This window comes from Equus przewalskii, chromosome 17, assembly GCF_037783145.1.
Source record: "Equus przewalskii isolate Varuska chromosome 17, EquPr2, whole genome shotgun sequence".
NCBI classification, from domain to species: domain Eukaryota; kingdom Metazoa; phylum Chordata; class Mammalia; order Perissodactyla; family Equidae; genus Equus; species Equus przewalskii.
Genome location: NC_091847.1, coordinates 8950206 through 8970064, shown reverse-complemented (window position 1 = coordinate 8970064; position 19859 = coordinate 8950206). Strand labels below are relative to the sequence as shown.

At 47.8% G+C, this 19859-nt stretch overlaps 1 protein-coding gene across 3 annotated transcripts; it reads right to left on the bottom strand.

Moving 5' to 3' along the window:
- Positions 1–5462: 5462 nt before the first annotated feature.
- NIFK (nucleolar protein interacting with the FHA domain of MKI67) lies at positions 5463–16214 on the bottom strand. Of its 3 annotated transcripts, none has more exons than XM_008543542.2 (7): positions 16002–16214; positions 14935–15072; positions 10078–10186; positions 8116–8327; positions 6722–6784; positions 6526–6582; positions 5463–6022 (listed from the first exon to the last, which is right to left on the bottom strand). In XM_008543542.2, exons 1-7 carry the CDS (start codon positions 16104–16106, stop codon positions 5834–5836), a joined length of 873 nt encoding a protein of 290 aa, XP_008541764.2. In that variant the 5' UTR covers positions 16107–16214; the 3' UTR covers positions 5463–5833. The 3 variants fall into 3 exon arrangements, with proteins under 3 accessions (XP_008541764.2, XP_070437128.1, XP_008541765.2); XM_070581027.1 differs by having other exon boundaries at positions 6526–6605; positions 16002–16212; XM_008543543.2 differs by having other exon boundaries at positions 6526–6579; positions 16002–16176.
- Between the last annotated feature and the right edge of the window lie 3645 nt (positions 16215–19859).

The following is a 19859-nucleotide window of genomic DNA, read 5'->3' as shown; positions in this document are numbered from 1 at the left end:
CACAACTACATGCAATTCCATAAGCCAAAGACGTTCATGGTTCATGTCATTGGGACGTTGCCTTGCTGGTGATCTGAAATCCTTTGGCAAAGATAGTTTTCAAGAATCACCAGGGCCGGCCCGGTGGCCGAGTGGTTAAGTTCACACGTTCCGCTGTAGCAGCCCGGGGTTTTGCTGGTTCAGATCCGGGGCGCGGACATGGCACCACTCATCAGGACACATTGAGGTGGCGTCCCAAATGCCACAACTAGAAGGACCCACGACTAAAATATACAACTATGTACTGGGTGGATTCGGGGAGAAAAAGCAGAAAAAAAAAGAAGATTGGCAACAGTTGTTAGCTCAGGTGCCAATCTTTAAAAAAAAAAGAATAACCAATTACCCAGAGGAGGTTAGTAAGCACTCCATTGCTTGAGTCATTTCATGGTGGCAATTCCCGCCCTCCAGTTGTCTAGAAATTGGTGCTGTGTGCGCATAAAATGATGCTTCTCTGGGAGGTCTTTTTAAAAAAATACGTTAACATTAGGGTATAAATCTTTAATAATTCTGCATTTTTGCCAATTTCTAAGTGAGAGGAGTTGACTGTATATTTTAGTGTCTGGAATCTATTGCCACCTAGTGTCCTGCTGCTTTCACTTGTCGGGTTCAGTACCGTCCGTGGTTTCAGGCATGCGCTGGGGGTCTTGGAGCGTCTCCCCCGCTGATAAGGGGGGACTGCTGCGTCTCACAGCTGAGCGCCTAAGGACGAAACCCTTACTTGCCTCCTTCTCCCATGCCTGCCCCAGTGCCCCATTTCTGCCTCCAATTCAAAGAGCCACCAGGTCTTGTCCGTGCAAGGCTTTTGCATCTTCCCTTTTTTCCACGGCTGCCAAAAATCCAGCCCTCATGCTCCTCCTGTTGGAAGGAAACTTGGAAGGCTGGAGTCAGCTTAGCTGGCTCACCATACACCTTCTTTGCCCAGGTCGTTTAAGCTCTCTGGACTTCAGTCTCCTCATCTTTCAGACAGGAAGGGCAGTATCTACTTCATAGGGTTGTTTTGACTAAATGAGTGAATATATTTAAAGTGCTTCAACAATATCCGACACTTGCACATATGCAATAAATGTTCATTATTATCACATATCTTAAATCATGCCCGAGTCCTTAATGGGAATATAGGGGTTGAAAATAGTCTATAGTACCTTCCATTTTGGTCAGAAGGTTGAAGTTGGGTTCCCTATAACAATTTGGGCTGTTTTGAGAGGTCTATTCTGCATAGAAAGTTCTTTGAAAATATTTTCATGAAGTCTGTTCCCTGCCTTTTCATTCTCTTAATGTCTTAACCAAGAGCAAGTTCCCTTTTTTTTTTTGAGGAAGACTGGTCCTGAGCTAACATCCATGCCCATCTTCCTCTACTTAATATGTGGGACGCCTGACACAGCATGGCGTGCCAAGCGGTGCCATGTCCACACCCAGGATCCGAACCAGTGAACCCCGGGGCCGCTGAAGCAGAACCTGGGCACTTAACCCCTGCACCACCGGGCCAGCCCTGCAGGTCTACATTTTGATTAAGTACAATTGATCAACTTTTCTTTTATGGATCGTGGTTTTGACATCATGTCTAGGAACTCTCTGCCTAACACCAGGTCGTGAAGATTTTTCTTCTACAAGTTTTTTGTTCTATGTTCTACATTTAGGTCTATGACACCTTTTGAGTTAATTTTTGTAGCAGATGTGAAGTCAGTATTTCTAATCATCAAAGTCATTTGCAAATGTTTATTTTTAATGGTGATTTCTAATAAGATTTTATGTGTTTCATCTTTTCAAACGTCTTTTCATACAGATGGGAACTCTCACGTACTGGTATCGATTCCCAAACATGCGATTTTAACTGAGTATATGCCTTCCTGGGCAGGCACTGGTAGAACTGTGTTAGCTTCTTGCCTTGGTGTTTGCTTTCAGCATGTTGTTCGTTACACTGCAGTTAGTCACCTTCAGTTTAAGGACAGGTGGGAGCTTTGCAATCCCACAGTGAAATGGGTTTTGGAATATGGAAATTTCCTTTGCACTTCTATCGAGGTCTGAAAAACACTGCTGGGACTGGAGTTTGAGGCTGGAAAATATATGTGCTGTGAATCTGTGTGGTTAACTTTGTTTTAACATTGACAGCACAGCAAGTATATAAGGCAGCGTGACACTTCTTGTATCAGGCGTTAGTTGTCATCAGAGTGACTTTAGCAACATATGTCTCAAACAGAAGTGGTGCTTTGACTTGTAATTCTAAACTGAATTCACTGACTGAAATTCATTAAGAAACTTCAAGTCTGCAGCAAAAGCTAATTTCTAAAGCCACTCAGTGTTCAATAATGGCTGAGAGACGTTCTTCCCACCCAGAAATTTCTACCCTTGGCCCTGAACTCACAATTCTCAGTAGAACTTCACCCCCACTAAGCCATCCAGCTGTGGTGTGGAAGGACAAGTCAGAATTCTTAGTTTCTACTTCTGTCGAAAATTCATGGAACTCATGACAGCTCAGCCCTGAGAACAAATGAAGTGCGCCAGTGTCACTGTTGGTTCAGTAACACACGATACATTCACTTATTTTCTGACAAGTACCTGTTGGTGAATAACTCAATGAACAGGCTTTAAACACCTTGTATTTTCAAACTGTACATTTGTTTAACTAAAGCTTTTTCTGTCCCCCACATATTTTTACCACCATCGGTTGTGGCACATCTTGGAAGATTCCACCTCAGGTTGTGCTGAATTTTTTCTCAATTTAAAAATATTTTTGCTTATAGTTGCTCCACACAGACTATTCATGGAGGCTAACTCTTCAGTCATTTCTAGGGTGACAAACCATCCCCATTAGCCTGGGACTGAGGAGGTGCCCAGAACATGGGACTTCCAGTGTTAAAACCAGAGAGGTCCTGGGCACACTGGAACCAGACGGTCACGTTAGCACTTCAAACTTGGCTTTGACTTCTGGAAAAAATTCGAAATCATTTGCCTTGTTTTTAAATTGACTGTTGACGTTGCGTCCTTCGGTCTTCAAGGAGCTGTTCTCACTGAAGAGCTAGCAAGCCTTAAAAAGTTCACTTTACCTGGACACATTTCTTCAGCGGCTGCAATCAAACAGTTTAATTACCTCGTCATTAGTAAACGGCTTTCCTTACTCAGCGAACAAATAAGCCACTTGGAAACCTTAGTTACGTCCTCATTCTCATTTTTTTGGTCAAGCAACCGTGTGCTGAGGTATTCCATCTAAGATATCCTGACTGCCGGGCTGTGGCTTTCCCGTGAGTTGGGAATGCTGGAATGAGCGCTTAGTCTGGGAACAGCAACATGGACCGTGTTCTGTGAGCACAGGTGGAGGGTCGCTGCAAGACACGATGCTGTCCCATCTGACTGTGCAGCCCGCACTCCACTGTGAGCCTCAGTGTGACAATCGAAGTCTGCTTCCTGTTCTTGTTTTGACGTGACGAGTACGTAACGGTAATAAAAACATAGAATTCATGTACCACGATACTTGTGGCCAAGCATGTCAAGCCCAAACCGCGTCACTGCCGTCTGTAGGGCAGCGGCAGCAGCACTGAGACAAGAGGACATGCGGGCTCTATCACAGCTGAACAAACGCAGCCACAGACAGTGCGCACACAAACGTGTCTGTATCCCAACGCACCTTTTCTTATGGCCGCTAAAATCTGCAATGCATATAATTTCCATGTGCCATCAAATTTACTTTTTGATTTTTCAACCACTGAAACATGTAAAACAAAACCCGGCAGCCAGTGGGACTTGCACTGGATAGCTGGCCACCCTGTGGTCCAGAGGACGAGCCGCGGTGTCGTTGGGTTCGGGCGGAGTGCCTGTTTCTGCCCACAGGCAGCGTGAACGATTCCACGTGTAACACCCCTGGGCTGAGGATGGCAGCCGTCGGCGTCACGGTCCCTGGGCGGAGGGGAGCTGCCTTCCGTTCCCTGACTCAGGTCAGTCGGAACAAGAGACGGCCTTTGCTGCGTTCCAGGGACTCTCGCACCATCGCATCTCACACCACCAGCCAGCCAGGGTGACAGTCTCTGGCCACTGCATTCCACGTAACACCAGCAACAGAAAGCCTCACTCTGCACTCTGTCAAAAGCGTATTCGTTTGCTACCCCAGCTTATGGCAAACACGCAGCTGGTGAAATGTCTGGCTCCAACTGAACCTTCTGAGGATTAACTACTTTTTTCCTTTACAGCTTTTGTTCTAATTATAAGTCATAGCAACACATACTATGCTTCCATATTACTATTTTGATGTTTACCTCCCATTAAAAAATGCGTTTTTATGTAGTTGTGGTCATACTGTTTGTACAATTTTGAATTGTACCCTTTTACACCTCGTTTGCTATTACTGCAAATGTTTCGTATTTTATCAGCTGAGGGGCCTTCCACTCGATTCCAGCCTTACGTTCTCCCTACAAAATCTGAAAATCAAACCCACACCTTGATGAATTTTCTTCTGAAGATCCTAATCTAGACCACAGGAAAATATTCTTTATGATTGTGTAACTTCAAGCTTTTGTCTTACAAAAACATCCATGGCCGTGATATGCTAAAGGTGGAATCTCCTCCTGCCAGTTCCAGGGTGTATTAGAAAATCCCCTCCACATCAGGCGATGACGAATGGCACCTTCCTAAGGGGGGTGGGGGGTGGGGGGGGTGCAGGCTGGGAACGAGGAAGTCAGCTCATCTTGCTACACAGGCGTGTATGTGTTTGAGTGCATGTGCCTGCTGGAGAGAGAACATGACAGGCTGCCTCGAGAGGCTTTTCCGACACTTTCCCAGAAGGGGAGCCAGAGGGGTGTCCAGACCCACAAAGTTCAGAGATGGTTCAAAAAGGGAGGCAGTTCATTCAACAAATACACACTGAACGAATTCTGTGCCAGGCACCAGAGGTAAAACCTGCTCCTGCGGACACTGAAAGCCTACTGTTCGCACTTTGTGTTGGAACACGGAGCTCAGTATCTTGTCATAGTAAAGATTTAACAAACGTTAGATGACAAAATGTTTGGTGAAATGGGTGTTTTTAATGAATCTGGACGAGCTCATATAAACACATTCCAGGGCATCAGAAACTTAAAAATAGCCGAGAAGGCGAAAATCTACTATCTTACTTCAAGACACCCAAGTCACACTTGCACGCAAATGAAATTAAGAAAAGGTGATCTGCTGGTCACTGTCTGAATCCTGAAATGTGACCCCACATCAGATGGTAGTGGTGGAAAATGGTAGCTGTTAATCCATGGCAGCCCACCAAACCCCATTTAACACTGGTAAAAATGACCACATCCGCGTAAACGAGTCTGCACTGATGCTTCCCTGCCTGCCCACTCTGCACATAACTTCACTCCCAGTGTCAAGCAGGTAACGTCGACGCCTAAAGTGCCCTCACGGGGGAAATGCGCTCGGCCCGACAGAGAACCATGTAGACGGGCATGCAAGATTTTACTCCTTTCCTTTATTTGACGGTGACAACAAAGGCTGCAGTTTAGCACTGAAACCTGCAGTTAATGGTGACCCTTCTATCCAGATAGAGTAACTAAAGACAGTTATAAAATCTGCAAAGAAAACTAGAGACCAGGAGAGAGAGGCCGCGTGGCCCCAGCTACGCAAGCTGGTGTGCACCCTGAGGTGCAGCAAGGATGCGCGAGCCACGAGGAATGCCCGCTTTCCTCACTGACGGGAACCCACAGTTCTTCCTCCGAAAATCTTGTCAACACATTCTGCTGTGTCTAGTTAAACACGAGGAATCAGCCCTCACAATAAAACCACGTTTTCAGAAGAAATATCATACTTCATACATTCAGAATCACTGATTGCTCTTTCTTCGTCTTTTTCTCCATGAACGTGCAGCTTTTCGAGTTTCTTGTATTTCTTCTTTCACACCAGATATGGGCTGTTTGAAAACTATTTCATTATCTTTATCATCATCTTTCATTGTAGCCACTTCAGATTTTCGTTTTTCCAAAAATGTTGGTGTACAAACTGGAGTGGGGCCCTGGATTCAACAAATAAAAGATTACAACACACAAATGGAGGAACATATTCAGAATGAGTGACTTACCCCCCAAGCACCTCCCCTCTATTTTCTTTTTCACAAGTTATGACGTGTGACTTTAGGCCTTTTTCCATCTTTTGGGAATACAACTGCACCTAATAAACGACTTAAGGGGTATCTCGAACTTGGTATGGAAATTCGCAATTGGAATACAATACGCTCCATGAGAGGGTATTAGTTAGAAAACCCTAAATCTTACATTTATGAGAACAGTGGCCTCATTCTCCCTACTGACTCAGGCACTTTGCGGAGAAGGTGAAAACTGCAGCCAGCTCACAGTGGTGACCTCTGCTGAGCTCTGTGTATCGGCTTAGTCACCAGCGAGCACTTAGCCAAGAGTCAGAAGGTTAAATTCGAAATTTTAACAACATGACAGAGCAGAAACTGCTTTTCCTCTTTCAAATTACAATACCCACCTCCCAGAATACTGAAGAAAATTTTACCTGGCTATCCGCAGTCTTCTCAGGAGTGTCGGGAGTGATCGAAACCTCTTTTTTCTTCTTAGATAAAAATAATAAAATTTCTTCAATTAATTTTAAAAGACTTCATCAATTTGCATATTTGTCATAGTTGTCTTGAACATATTTTCTCATTTATCTTTCTCTAACATCTGGCATGTAATATAAGTAAAAATTTTACCTGTCTCTTGGTCGATTTCTGAAGATCAGTGTTCAAAGCATTTTCTTCCTTTGTGTGTAAAACCTTAAGTAAACATAAAAAAGTTATAAACTGGCAGTCTCACATATTTACATTTTTTAACTTACCATTAGATCCTTAATTTAATTTAAAAAGCAAAATCCACAAACACAGTGAATGATCTTCAGTGCGACACTGGAAGAGGGGCCTGAGGAACGGGCAGAAGCTGCAGAGACTGAAGTGGAGCCAAGCCCGGAGCTGGCTGCGCAGAGCCCCGAGGCGGGAGGGTGAAATTCGGAAGACTCTGCAAAGGCAGGCCCCGCAGGAGGCCCGCCCTGGCTGAGTCCGGGACTGTGGAGGAAGCAGTCCCGCTCCCAGAGTCCCAGACGGGCCACAGGAAAGGCAGTGCTTCCAGGCCGGTTTCCAAGCTTCACTGTCCCAGCTCCTGAACGGCCCACAAGGTCCAGGGCCCCAGGACTAGGACAGAATGCTCTTCTAACACACACTGTCAAAGACTGTATTTGGGATCTGGGCAAAGAATTAACAACCAGGAACTGGGCCAAAGGAGGGTAACTCAGTCTTCTAGTTTCTGGATAAGCTGACAAGGCCTAATAAACCTGGGAATGGATGCCATCTCTTACCAACTCATCAGCTTTTTGGAGATAATCTGATAGGGTCTATGGAAGACCCAAAACAATCTCAGGATTTAACCAAGAAAAGAAACAGGATCTGCACCTAGCCCAGCCACGCCCTAAGGACCTGCATTCCCGTTTTGTGGGTGGGGACATGTAGCTCTCCTTCCGTGAAGGAGGGAGAAGAGATTCGGCACGGTCTCCTTCTTCAACAAGCAAGGGAATACGGACTGAGGAAAATTTGTGTTAACTCATCTTCATGTAAGCAGGCTTGCTATATTTCAACCCCTGCCATTTCATCACAGAATCGATGCTTACTGGCTAATTCTGATATACACTTATGAATATTTCCAATTTAAAAGAACAAGAAACAAAATTTTAACTAGAATGAGGTAAAAAGGATGATCGACAGTCTTGATATTTACTCATAGCATATAATAAACCAATCATCAGTTAGTTCTGCTAGTGACACCTTCAATAGTAATTAGTTAAACAGAGGTTTAATTTCAGCAGTTTAAGAACATCACAAAAGTTTTGCAAATCAGCTAATCCCCTTCAGGAATTCCCTCCTCTGTATAATGGAGACGATAGAATCTGTTCTGACAAACTTAGGAAGAACCTACAATGTTTCAACAATTCAGTTCAAACCTAGTATAGGATAGCCCTGGGCTAATACTTTATATAAAAAATCACAAACATGTTACAACTAGTGAGGCACAAAGCCCAGCCCCCCAAAACACAAACATTTCAAGGAGGAATATTTACCAATGAAGGGAAATTATAATCAATTCCTTTTTTAGCTAATCTCTTCCTGAGTAATTTTTCCTTCTTTTTAAACCGCTCTTCCATCCGTAGCTTCTGAAGAAGTGTCCGATCCTTGTTATATCGTTTCACTGCTGGATACGACGGATTCCTAAAGGGCATGTGCCACTCTCGAAAAAGTTCTTCATGCACTTTTTCAGGTGGTATAACGTGACCTATATTAAGAAAAAAGTTTTCAAACAAGTGGGAGGGAGAGGATTTTAATGTTAACTTTAGAATTTCCCCAGCGCCATCCCCCTCACAAGGAAGCTAACGCATCTCCCATTTACATGGAGAAGCCTAAAAGAACAGGGCAGGTGCCCAAAGGGCAGTCAGACAGTCCGCAACTGTTGCCTCAACAGCCGCTGCGCGCAGGAACTGGTCCAGGTGCGGGGATACTGCGAGACTGAGGAGTACAAAGGAGGGTCCTGGGGCCATCAAGTCTCGGCTTTCTGAAGCTAACAGGGTCCCACTCAGACGTGGGACCCCTGGAGCAGAGGCGGTCAGTTCCCAGCTCATATCCCCTGGGCCCCTCTCGAGGTCGCAGGCAGCACAGCCCTTATCTGCATCTCTGCATAAGGGCCCTTTTCTTGCTGTGGAAGCACACTGGGCCCACATGCAAAGCCCAGCCCAAACCCCTGGAAGCAACCCTCAACCAGAGATGGACAGGGAGCTGGTAGATAAGACCCTGGTTCCCTTGCCTGTCAGGCGGAATAAGTCTGACTCCCAGTGTTAGTCAGCAGGACGGTGCCCAGGCGCCCAGGCAGTAACTCTCCTGCTGAGACACCTTTAGTGACTTCCTTCCCCACTCTGCCGCACTCCTCTATTCCCTAGTAAGTATTTTCCTGAGGTCACCTCCAAAATAAACAACTTCCATTCAAAAGAAAAAGACCATGCGGCCTATCTCACTCATATCAGAGTTCAGAACCTCTTGTGCTCTCTTTCAAAAGTCAAATACGGCACAGTGATGATCTTAGACACACAGTCCCCTGACACCTTCTAGGTCACCTACTCGGCCCGTTTTCTCCTGGCAAGAGCCATGTTTTTATTGTGTGAATGGTTCACGACCTCAGCGAGGCTCCTGGGGCTCTCTCTCACAGCAAGAGGAAGAGAAGAGAGAGGCTACGCCGACAGGTTCATCAGCTGCTTGAGCAGATGCATGTGACCTGGCACCGGGCAGGGCCACACTGCACCACGAACACAGGGAGGCCGGGAACTGAGCTCCCTCCAGAGGGCAGGAGCTCCAGACAGGGATGTTCCAGGAACGCCAAGCTGGCGGCTCTACTTTCGGCAGGTGAACTTCTCCTCTACTCTTTAGGGCCTTGCTTGTGGAAACGTCACCGAGCTTTGAAATGCGATCCTTCACCTTTAGCGTTATCCTACCTAGGACCAACCAATGGTTTCCCACTGCCCTCGGGACACATTCTAAACTCCCACACTTATAACCCTCAATGACCTGACCTCCTCTCATGTCTTCTATTCCACTCTCGCATCTCTTACTGTTCTCACATTCCTGCAGAGGCAAGTACCTTCAGTCACCTCGGGTTTTGCATCTGCTGTCCCCTCAGCCAGGAACCGTCTCAACCTTCACTCCTAGGCCGTCCCCTTGGCTCACTCCCGTTTAACCTTCAGGTTTCAACCTAAGTGATACGTGCTCGGGGAAGCCTTCCACATCCCACTGGGGGTGGGTCAGCTGCTCTCCCCACGTACTCCTCAAGCAACTTGTCCCAACTCCATCTCAGCACAGAAACAGCTCTCACTCTCGAAGATTTTAAAATTCCAATGAGAATCTGTCTGGAAAATGCACTTATATCCTTGCAGCATTCCTTAAGAGAATCACCCAGGGATGAAATGCAGCGTGCACGTGTAGCTAAGCCATGGGCTAGTCACATCCCCGCAACCTACAGGCAAGAGGAGAGCACTCACACTTCAAGAGCCTTTCACCAAAAAGGTAGTTGTTCATTGTTTCAGCAGCGATTTTGGCAACATCTTCAGATTCAAACTCCAGGAAGGCATAGCCTTTGCTATTCCCAGTCTGCAATGGAAAATGCACCACAAAAAGTAGAGCAGTTATATTCTAAGGCGTCATTAAACTCCTAAAATGCATTAACTTAACATACGGCAGCCTCATTGTCGAAACATCACGGCACCCTTAATTCCAACGGCAACTCACATAGCGTGGGGACTCTTACGGGAAACGAAAAGATGTAAAATAACCTGAACAGGCCAGATCTGGAGGTAGTCCTGGGATTCTGACTACCTGTGATAAACACATTACTGCATCTGGAATGTACGCAATAGCAACACCATCACACACAGGAAAGGTGGTAGGTCCTGACGGTCCTTTCCTCATTATTGACCTCATTGTAGGCATACTACTCACGTATTAACAATACCCAGAGCACAGTGCGATGCTTCAAAGAACGCAGGTAATACAATTCCCTCTTCATATTTAACACCTGAAAAGAAACCACCTCCTCACGTCTCCAAGCTCATCACTAAAATCCTGCATTCACGCTCGGGTTCACCAGGACAGGCTGTCCTCACAGCGGGTAGGGGTGGGGGGCGGCGGCGAAGGAAGAGGCCTCGTCCTCTGGAATGCGCATCTTGCGCTCCCGGCCTCTGGGCCCCAACAGAAAGCAGATTTCTCCCCTGTCTTAGTAACAAGAGTTTGGGTTCTGGAGCCTGAACATCCAGGTTCCACCCTGGCTCTGACACTGACTTGGATAAGTAACGTTTACGCTTCAGTTTTTCACTCTATAAACTAGGGACGAAACAACCACTCTCACAGGGTTGCTATGAAATAACCCACAGCACTCCGAAGGGCATCTGTCAGGTACTCGGGAAACGTCAGTGCCGGGTGGCAGGATATGCCCTCCTTATCTGCCACCTGATGATGGATTATTCTGAGCTTTTGAGAAGCAGATACAAGAAAAGCTCTCTGCTCTTACCCTATTTGCCCAAAAGCAGGACGTCAACCTACAAAAACGCCTTCCCTCCTCTCCACCAGAAAGACAGATGTCAGAGGGACCTACGTAACAAACTCAACTCACTAGACTCTACCTACCATTGGTTTCCGTATGTTTGCCTCCCACAATTTGCAGCCCTACAAACTCAAAGCCCTTTGCCTGCGTCTTGTCACTTCTCCAAAAACGCATGTCCCTCTGCTAAGAGGCTACACAGGCCAGGCTCTCACCAACCCTTTGGGCAATGCATCCCCGAGCACTCCCACGTGGAAGCGTACTTCTGTTTATGTTACTCTTGCTAATCTGTCTGCAGTCAGTCCAGCTTACACGATCCCAGCCAGAGAACTGAGGAGGGCAATAGAAAAAGGAATTCTTCCTCTTCTACAGGTCCAATTATGAGTGACAACAACTAGAAATATTTTACAATCTTGCATTAAACAATCTATTTTTGGATATGGATGAAGATTGGTGATGTGATGCTGGAAATTAAGACACCACTGAAAGGTGCACAGCTTAAGAGAGCGGGAGTCAGGAGGCTCACTTCTGTGCCACCAACTAGCAACCTGGACACGTCCACAACTCTGAGTCTCAGAGTAGTTATCCGCTATAGGAGGATTCTGGTAAAAATTTAAACGTTTGAAAATACTTTTACAATCCAAGCTCTTGACAGGGAGGGGAAAGATGGTGGAGTGGAAGAGAGAGCCACTGTGAAATCCAACTTAATGTATCACACTGTAAACCTTCTAAAAAGTAACTTAAAAATACACATCACGTGCCCCAAAACAATAACAAAAAAATCTTTAGTAATTGCAGAAAGATGTTGGAAATACCAACCAAACAGTAAAAACTGGGCTGAGTAGCAAGGTGGTAGCTTTACTATGTAACGATGCTGGAAATGGTGAATCTTAGCACACCTCCTCATGGAGCAGGCCTTCCACAAGACAACTGGCCCAAACTCTTCAAAAAAGCCAATATCAAGGGAAAAAACCCAAGCAGACAAGGACACTGTTCTTAGATAGACTGAAGAGCTACAACAAGAAATAGTTATGGACGAACTCTGATCGGATTCCAGACGGGTAGGGAAAACAATAGCTAGACATTTCTGAAACTATCAGGGATGTGTAAAGATGGACAGTACTCTATATACATACATAATATAGATCATTATATTGTGGTTATGTAGGAGGACGTCCTTATTCTTAGCAGATTTATGATGAAGTATTTAGAAAGTAGTATGACTGCCACTTTCTTCAAAAGGTTCAGAGTGGGCACATTTTACAGATACAGAGAGAGATGAAGCTAAGTGTCAGGACACTGATGCGGGTGCATCCAGGTGAGGGGCAGGGGTGCTCACGACACTGTTCCTCCTACTTCTCTGTAGATTTGAACAGTGTCAAAATACAAAGCTGGGGGGAACAATGACTACACTGCAATATGGGAAAACATATTACAAAATAATGTCCCACAAAAAGGAAAAAAAGAGTTTTTGAAAAAGACAATACTAAAAAAGGGCAAAAGATATGAACAGGCAATTCACAGAAGAGGGAAATCCCAAGGCCGGTCAACACCTAATGTTGCTCAACCTCCCAAAGAGGCAGATGCAAAACCACGACCATCTGCAACCCAGTGATGCTGAGGATATGCTGCAAAACAGCAGTTTTCAAACTCAGAGTTTGACCTTTTAGAGGAAACAAAATCACTTTAGTAGGTCAGAAAGGTATTTTTAAAAGACCACATAGAAAGATTAAGTATTATCTCAAATGACTTTTATTTCAGTTACGTTTACATTCTATATGTGTGTGCTGGCTTGTGCTGTAAAACTTCTTGTGGGTCAAAAGTCTGAAAAATATTATTCTAGAGAAACTTGCCTACACCTGCACAAAGAATGTTCCTGGCAACTTCACCTATGAGACTGAAAAATTATAAAAAATCTCTCATGTTCAATAGAAAGGTGGATAAATAAACTTTAGTATATTCAAGCAAAGGAAACAGCAGTGGCAATCAATGTACCAGAGTTACATCAATAAAGCTCAAAACAGATTGTTGAATGAAAAATTAAGCCGCAGAATGATAAATATATAAGTTTAAAACAATATTGTACAATGTATGTACACATATTTTTTTTGGTGAGGAAGATTGGCCCTGTGCTAACATCTATGCCAATCTTCCTCTATTTTGTATGTGGGATGCTGCCACAGCATGGCTTGATGAGTAGTGTGTGGGTCTGTGCCTGGAATCTGAACCCGTGAACCCTGCGCTGCCTAAGTGGAGTGGGCGAACTTAACCACTATACCACTGGGCGGGCCCCTGTACAATGTATACTGATACATGAACACACAGTAAACATTTAAAAACACACATAGCAATGAAAAACATTGAACTCATGAACTGTAATTCCCTGGGCACGGGGAGAAGGTGCAGAGGATTGGGGAAGCGTACAAAAGGGACCTCAAGTATACCTATAATCAATTTCTTAAAGAACAAAGATCTGGAACAAATACAAGATCAAGCTGACATCTGATAAAGGCAAATGGCAGATACCTGAACAGTCACTAAATCACTCTCTAGTAGACTTTAGGAGGTTTGAAATATCTCACCCATCTAATAAGAAACCATTACAAATACGAAAACGGAAAAAAAAATGGACGGAATACAAAGAAAATATGTTACTTTGGTTAGGTTGGAAAAAATGCCAGGTCACTTTAAATTTAAAATTCCCTTTAATGTTGACATGTTGCTTTGACAAAATTTAATACCTGAGGTTTTATGACAGGCAGATGATAGATGCATACCTTATCCCCTCAGATGCCAAATCAAATATAAAATTTAACTTTGATCTTTTATAACTCAAGTGGAAAAATGCGGAAAAACTGCATCGAAAACCCTGAGATTCCAACAAGGAGAGGACTACAGTTACAACCAATAGAAGTGTATGTGTGCAGGAACAAAGCGGGCCACTCGTCTCTCACTCAAACAAACCACATAGATCTTTGTTTACCAGGAGGCGGGGTAACAGAACAATCACATTCATACAGCTTACTGTGTGCATTAGGTTTGTTCTGAGAACCTTACATTCATCACCTCGTGTTTAATCTGTCATAAGACACTCCTAGGAGGTCGGTGCTATGGTACTCATATCTTACAAACCAGAAAACTGAAGCATGCAGAGGTGAAATAACTGTGCAAGGTCATACAACTAGTAACCTGTGGAGCCAGACCCCAAGCCTAGGTAGCCTGGCTCCAGGGTCCTTATCCTTAACTCTCCACTTACAACCTTTGCTACCGTAGGGGTGCCCACACCAGAGGCTAATACAAGAAGATGTATGAACCTGCTCCTCAAACTGAAGCTCACATACACCTAGCTCAATAGCCACAGGATAAATATGATTCATTTACTAGGACTGCCAATTTAACCTGAGGATTTGAGGCAATCACCTTTTCCCCTCCCCTCTCGAGGAAGACTTGCCCTGAGCTAACATTTGTGCCAGTGTTTCTCTATTTTGTATGCGGGATGCCGCCGCAGCACTGCTGATGAGTGGTGTAGGTCTGTGCAAGGATCCGAACCCACAAACCTGGGCTGCCCAATCGAAACATGCCAAACTTAACCACTATGCCACTTTTTACGTTTTTTTAATAGTAAAGCAAACACTTAGAGTAATACTGATTTTGCTTTTGTGGGTGTTTCAGGTTCTAAACCTCATCCACTTCCCCTTTCTAGAGTGAAGTGTGATAAGCAGTAGAATGTGGACATCCTCTCAACTATCAAAGATGCTACCCTTTTGAAGAAGAAAATCTAAATTCAACACCAAAATCTTACCTTTTTACTTCTGGACAGTCTAAATCTTGTAACAGTGCCAAACTGGGAGAAATATGCTTTGATCTGGGTTTCGTAAAGCGCTGGAGGTAGGTGGCCCACATAGATTACTCCAGGAGTGAGTTTTTTTTTCTCCTGTCGCTGAAGACAGAAAGACCAGATAAATATTTTTTTAATAAAAAAATCACATTGCAGCACAACTTGCCACCCCTCCGCTCTCAGTCCAAGACAAGAGATCAAGAACCTACCCTGTACTTCCACTTGGCAGAGCAGTAACTAAAGAGCTAGCTGTTTAATCTCTTCCCCTACGAGGACAATCGTCACAGCAGATTGTCTCCACAGCCTGCGTCCCAGCCCCCAGCCCGAGGTTGACGCTCAGTAACTGTACGTTGACTCAAGGGAGAAGCAAGTCAGCCCTTGAACGCACTATCTTAAATTGAACCTTCAGGCCGCAGAACGCCACACGACATACCCTCCAACTCTGTGTGCAGATGTCTTTTCGGTCGCACCCACCCAACCGAACAATTTCCGAGACTTCACAAGGCCGACTGACCTTTCCGCATCTCAGTCATCGTGCCCTTGCCTATTACAAGAACTTTTAAGTTTTCAAACGTGTATTTTCTGCTAAAAATCAAGGCAAATGTAACTTGATGTCAGAGGCCCTAATCGGCAAAGGGAACTTGACAAATACTGTCCTTTGAGAACTCCAAAACCACCAGGAAGGCCGAAAAACCCTCCGGATCGGGGTCGAGGCGGCCGCGCGAGAGCTCCAAGCCGGGGCTGCCCCGCGGCCCGAGAGGGCCCTTCCCAGCAGCCGGCTCCTTCTCCTCTCGTCCCCCACGCCTCCCCGAATCCACACGAGGATCCCAGGGCCTCGCCGCAAACCCCATCGCCATCCCCCGACCAGCGTCACCTCCCGTCTCGGGGCCCGGCCTACAAGCCCGAGAGGTCGGCGCCCACCGGGCGATCCTGGGGGCGGCGGGGTGCGGGAGGGCGCCGCGCGCCGGGCAGGGAGCGGCCCTGGGCCGCGCGTCCCCAAGGCCCTAGCCCGGCCCGCGGCGGCCGCTCACCTGGGCTGCGCGGCGGCGAACCTGCGCCACCTCCTTCTGGAACTTGGTGTCTTCCTCTGGGTTCAGGGACAGGAGGTTCTTGGCGGGGCCAGCAAACACCGCCATGCTGCAAGCTCACAGGCCGCCGAACTCCACGCGGCGCGCCGGAAGTGCCGGGCCCTCCGCTCTCCAAGCGGAAGTGAGGCGGCGCGGGGCGCAACGGGGCGCGGGGGCGGGGCGTGCGTCGGGGGCGGGGCCGGGGGCGTGTGCGGCGGGCGGGGTGGGATGCGGCGCGCGGGGCGGGGCCGGGGTGAGCTCGGGCGCCCTCTGCTGGCCGGGCGCCGCTTGGCCTCTCTCTGACGCCTGTCGCCTGCCTAAGATGGCAGAAAGTAACTTGTTCACGCCCACTTTGCGGCCAGCCAATTTCAAGGGGGGGAGTTTAAAAAGAAATCCCAATGATACTCGTGGTTTTGAAGTCTTGCTAACCATTCTTTCATTCTTTTTTATTTTTCTTCTTTCACTCACTTATTTTTGAGCCCTTACTTTGTGTCCCTCTGCTGCTGCCCTTTAGGGAACTTACAGATTCGGGGGGGAGAGGGGGAAGGGGGTGGATAAAGGACGTTTGAGGGTGGGATTGGCGTAATCAGAGACATAGGAGCCCCATGGGGGATAGGCACACTGGTGACCAAGGAGGGCCTCCTGGAGGAGGTGGCATCTGCCCTGAGGCCTGAAGGCTGGAAGGAGCCGCGTGTGAAGACCTAGAAGCCCACCGGGCCGGCAAGAGGGACAGCGCGTACAGTGTCCTTAGGGCTGGAAAGAAGGAATCGGCCTGTGTGGCTGGAGCTCAGTGTGTGAGGGGACGGACAAGGGGGCAGGCTGGGGCTCAAGGGCTTGCGTGTTGTAAATGCAGGGGATGTGAGGGTTTTAAGCATGGCTGTGGCTGTTTGTACCTTTGAAACACTGCTCCAGTGAGGGTGGGAGGGGGACAGCAGAGGAAGCAGGGAGACAGGTTAGAGCAGCGCTGGGCTGGGGACAGTGGGGGCAGGCGTTCTGCAACCAATGAGGGCAGAGTTTGGCCGGCGCCCAGGTGTCCGTGGGGAAGAGGGCTGGGAAGTCTGTAGGGAGGAGTGGCAAGGGGGGGATTGTGCAGTGAGGGCGGCTGCTTCCTCTGGGAGGGACTCGCCTGCCTTTGCCTGCCTCACCCCCATCACCCGTCAGGGAGCCCTCTGGGGCCCTGTGGCCGAGGTCAGCTCTTCCTGTGAAATGCCCTTTTACAACTGCGTTTTCATGAATAAGCTGGGTTTTCAGGAGAGTGCAAGCAGAGCGCAATTTTACTCTTTCTCAGGCCTGCTCCTTTCATGGGCTTGTTCCTGCTCGCCCCGGGAGAGCTCCTCAGATATCAGTGTATAGAAGCGTTTTCCAGGTGTTCAAAATCTACTATCAAATGTCTCCTCTCCCCCAGCCCAGCCCTGTCTCAGATGAGAAGTCTCTCAAGGAGTCACAGACAGCGCTGTCTCGCTGGCTCCACCTTCTGCCCTGCACCCCCGTTTCTGTTTTTGGCTTCTCCAGGATTGAGATGGGGAGACCGCAAGGACGTGGCAGGAAGGGGCTTGACTGGCAGGTGCCCTGTGGCTGGAGACCTTCAGATGTGGCCCCTGCTGGGTTGCTGGCTCTCTCCAAGCGCACTTTTGAGGTGTTCCCTCGCCTGGCTGCTGACGCCTCAGCCTGCCTGTGGTTCCACCCGCCTGGGGAGGACAGCCTGGTGTCCAAGTGCTCCTCTTGGAAGGGCCTTTCTAAGCTGACCGTATCCTGCTCCTTTGGTAAGGGCCACATCTTTGTTATCTCTGTTTAGGAGATTCTTTTCCTCTTTGCATGGCAACAGGGCAGGCCTCCTGGCTGGGCAACCTTAGATGTTTGATGTATGAGTCAATTACTGGTCCCTGTATCTCCCAAATTCCAGGGGATGCTGAAAAAGCTCTGGGCTCCTCTCCCTTGGGGCAGGGTGTGTGTGTGTGAACACTCCCCTCTTCATAAGGAAGAAACCTGATGTATCTCATAGCTCCTCGGGAGGGGAGGAGAAGGGAGGAGCGGAGAAGGGAAGACAGCAAAGTGACGGTTCTCTTCTGGGAGATCCCCTCTTCAGTTTTCCCAACCACCTACATGAATTCCTGGCCCCCCCTTACTCCCCCAGCGGGGTGGTGACCCAAGGCTTCTCAAAACTGAATGAGCATGTAGATTGCTGGCTGTCTTGTTATAAGGTCAGTTCTGATTCCTAGGTCTGGGGTGGGACCTCAGCCTCTGTGTTCCTAACAAGCTCCCAGGTCAGGCTGATGCTCTGTGGACCACACTTTGAGTAGCAGGAGTAGGGATTTGGGGAAGTGATCACTGTACTGGGTTGAATTGTGTCCCCCTTAAAGATATGTTCAAGTCTTAACCCTGGCACATGTGATGGAAACAGGGCCTTTGCAGATATAATTGAGTTAAGATGACATCATGCTGGCATAGGGTGGGCCCTAATCCAATGATTACTGTCCTTATAAAAACAGGGAAATTTGGACACACACACACATGGAGAATGCACAGTGATGATCAAGGCAGAGATGGGAGTGAGGCACTTGCAAGCTAAGGAACGCCAAGGATTGCTGGCAACCACCAGAAGCTGGGAAGAGGCAAAGAAGTATTCTTCCCCGGAGCCTTCAGAGAGAGAATGGCCCTGCCGACATCTTGAATTTGGATTTCTAGTCTCCAGAACTGTGAGAATGGTTCTGTTGTCCGTAAGCCCCCCTAGTTTGTGTGTGGTAATTTGTAATGGCAGCCCCAGGAAACAATCCGGCACCATGATGGGTGCAGCCTGAAGGGTTTTCCTGGGGACAACACGGGGCCTGGCCCTGGCTTGGCTCTTGGGAGCTACCTGTTAGGGCCAGGTGCTGGAGGAGCTCCTGGATGTTCGCAGAAGGATGCCAGGCCACCCCCTCCTGAGCCCTTCGCCAGACCATAGAAGTCAGCCCTTAAGTGGGGACAGAGTCTCAGCCCCTGGATCCCCACTGCAGCCCAGACTGGACCTGCTTCCGACTCCCCGTTCTGAGCCGTGGTCAGTCTCTCTCAGTCAACAGTGATTTCCATTGACGTTCGCCCTGGCCCTGCTGGGTAACATCTCATTCTGCTGGGCCTCTGCTTCCCAGGGCCCACAGGTCACTCTGGGACCTGGACAGGTGGTCACAGGAGTTGATGTGGCGTCCTGGTCAGAGAGTCCAGAGACGCGTTACCGCCCGGCCACGGGCCTGGGGGAGACCCTCCCTCTCTCCGGGTGGGCCTCAGTTCTCTCATCCCTGAAGAAGGGTTTGGGTGGAGCAATTGTTGAGGTCTCCTTGGAGGGAGTCCTCACTCCTTAGTGGCAGCAGCAACACTACTAATGATCAGACAGGCAGGTGGCCTTCCTCATGCCCAGGTGGCAGGCTGGGGATGTGTTTTTTTGTCCTTCCTTATCTTTCCTCTTCCTCCTTCTTCCTTCTTTCCTTCCTTTTCTGCTTCCCTCCCTTCCTTGTTTCTATTTTCACATGGAGAGGGGGAAGCTACTGACACCTTGGGTGGGACAGTTCTTCACTGAGCTGGACTGTCCCGTACACACCACCCTGGTACCCCACTCCCCAGCACTCGATGCCAGTGGCACCCTAGAATGCCTCCGGGCACTGCCATGTAGCCCTGAGTGGACTGCTGAGTGTGCCCACTGCAGGTCTTTCCCTTCCTTTTCTCCCGCTGACCTCCCATGCTACCCCTCTGCTGGGGTGGAATGACAGCATGTCTTTCCCGTGGTGCCACCGTCACCATCTATGGGCTGGAGCACCTGCTAGGGGTCCAGCATGGTGAGGGCTGGTGGCT

Coding starts and splice junctions, on each gene's coding strand:
- NIFK (XM_008543542.2), bottom strand. CDS start 16,106: ATGGCGGTGTTTGCTGGCCCCGCCAAGAACCTCCTGTCCCTGAACCCA. Junction 10,187..14,934: donor GACTGTCCAGAAGTAAAAAG/GTAAGATTTTGG, acceptor TTTCCATTGCAG/ACTGGGAATAGCAAAGGCTA. Junction 8,328..10,077: donor TGGTGAAAGGCTCTTGAAGT/GTGAGTGCTCTC, acceptor TTCTTAATATAG/GTCACGTTATACCACCTGAA.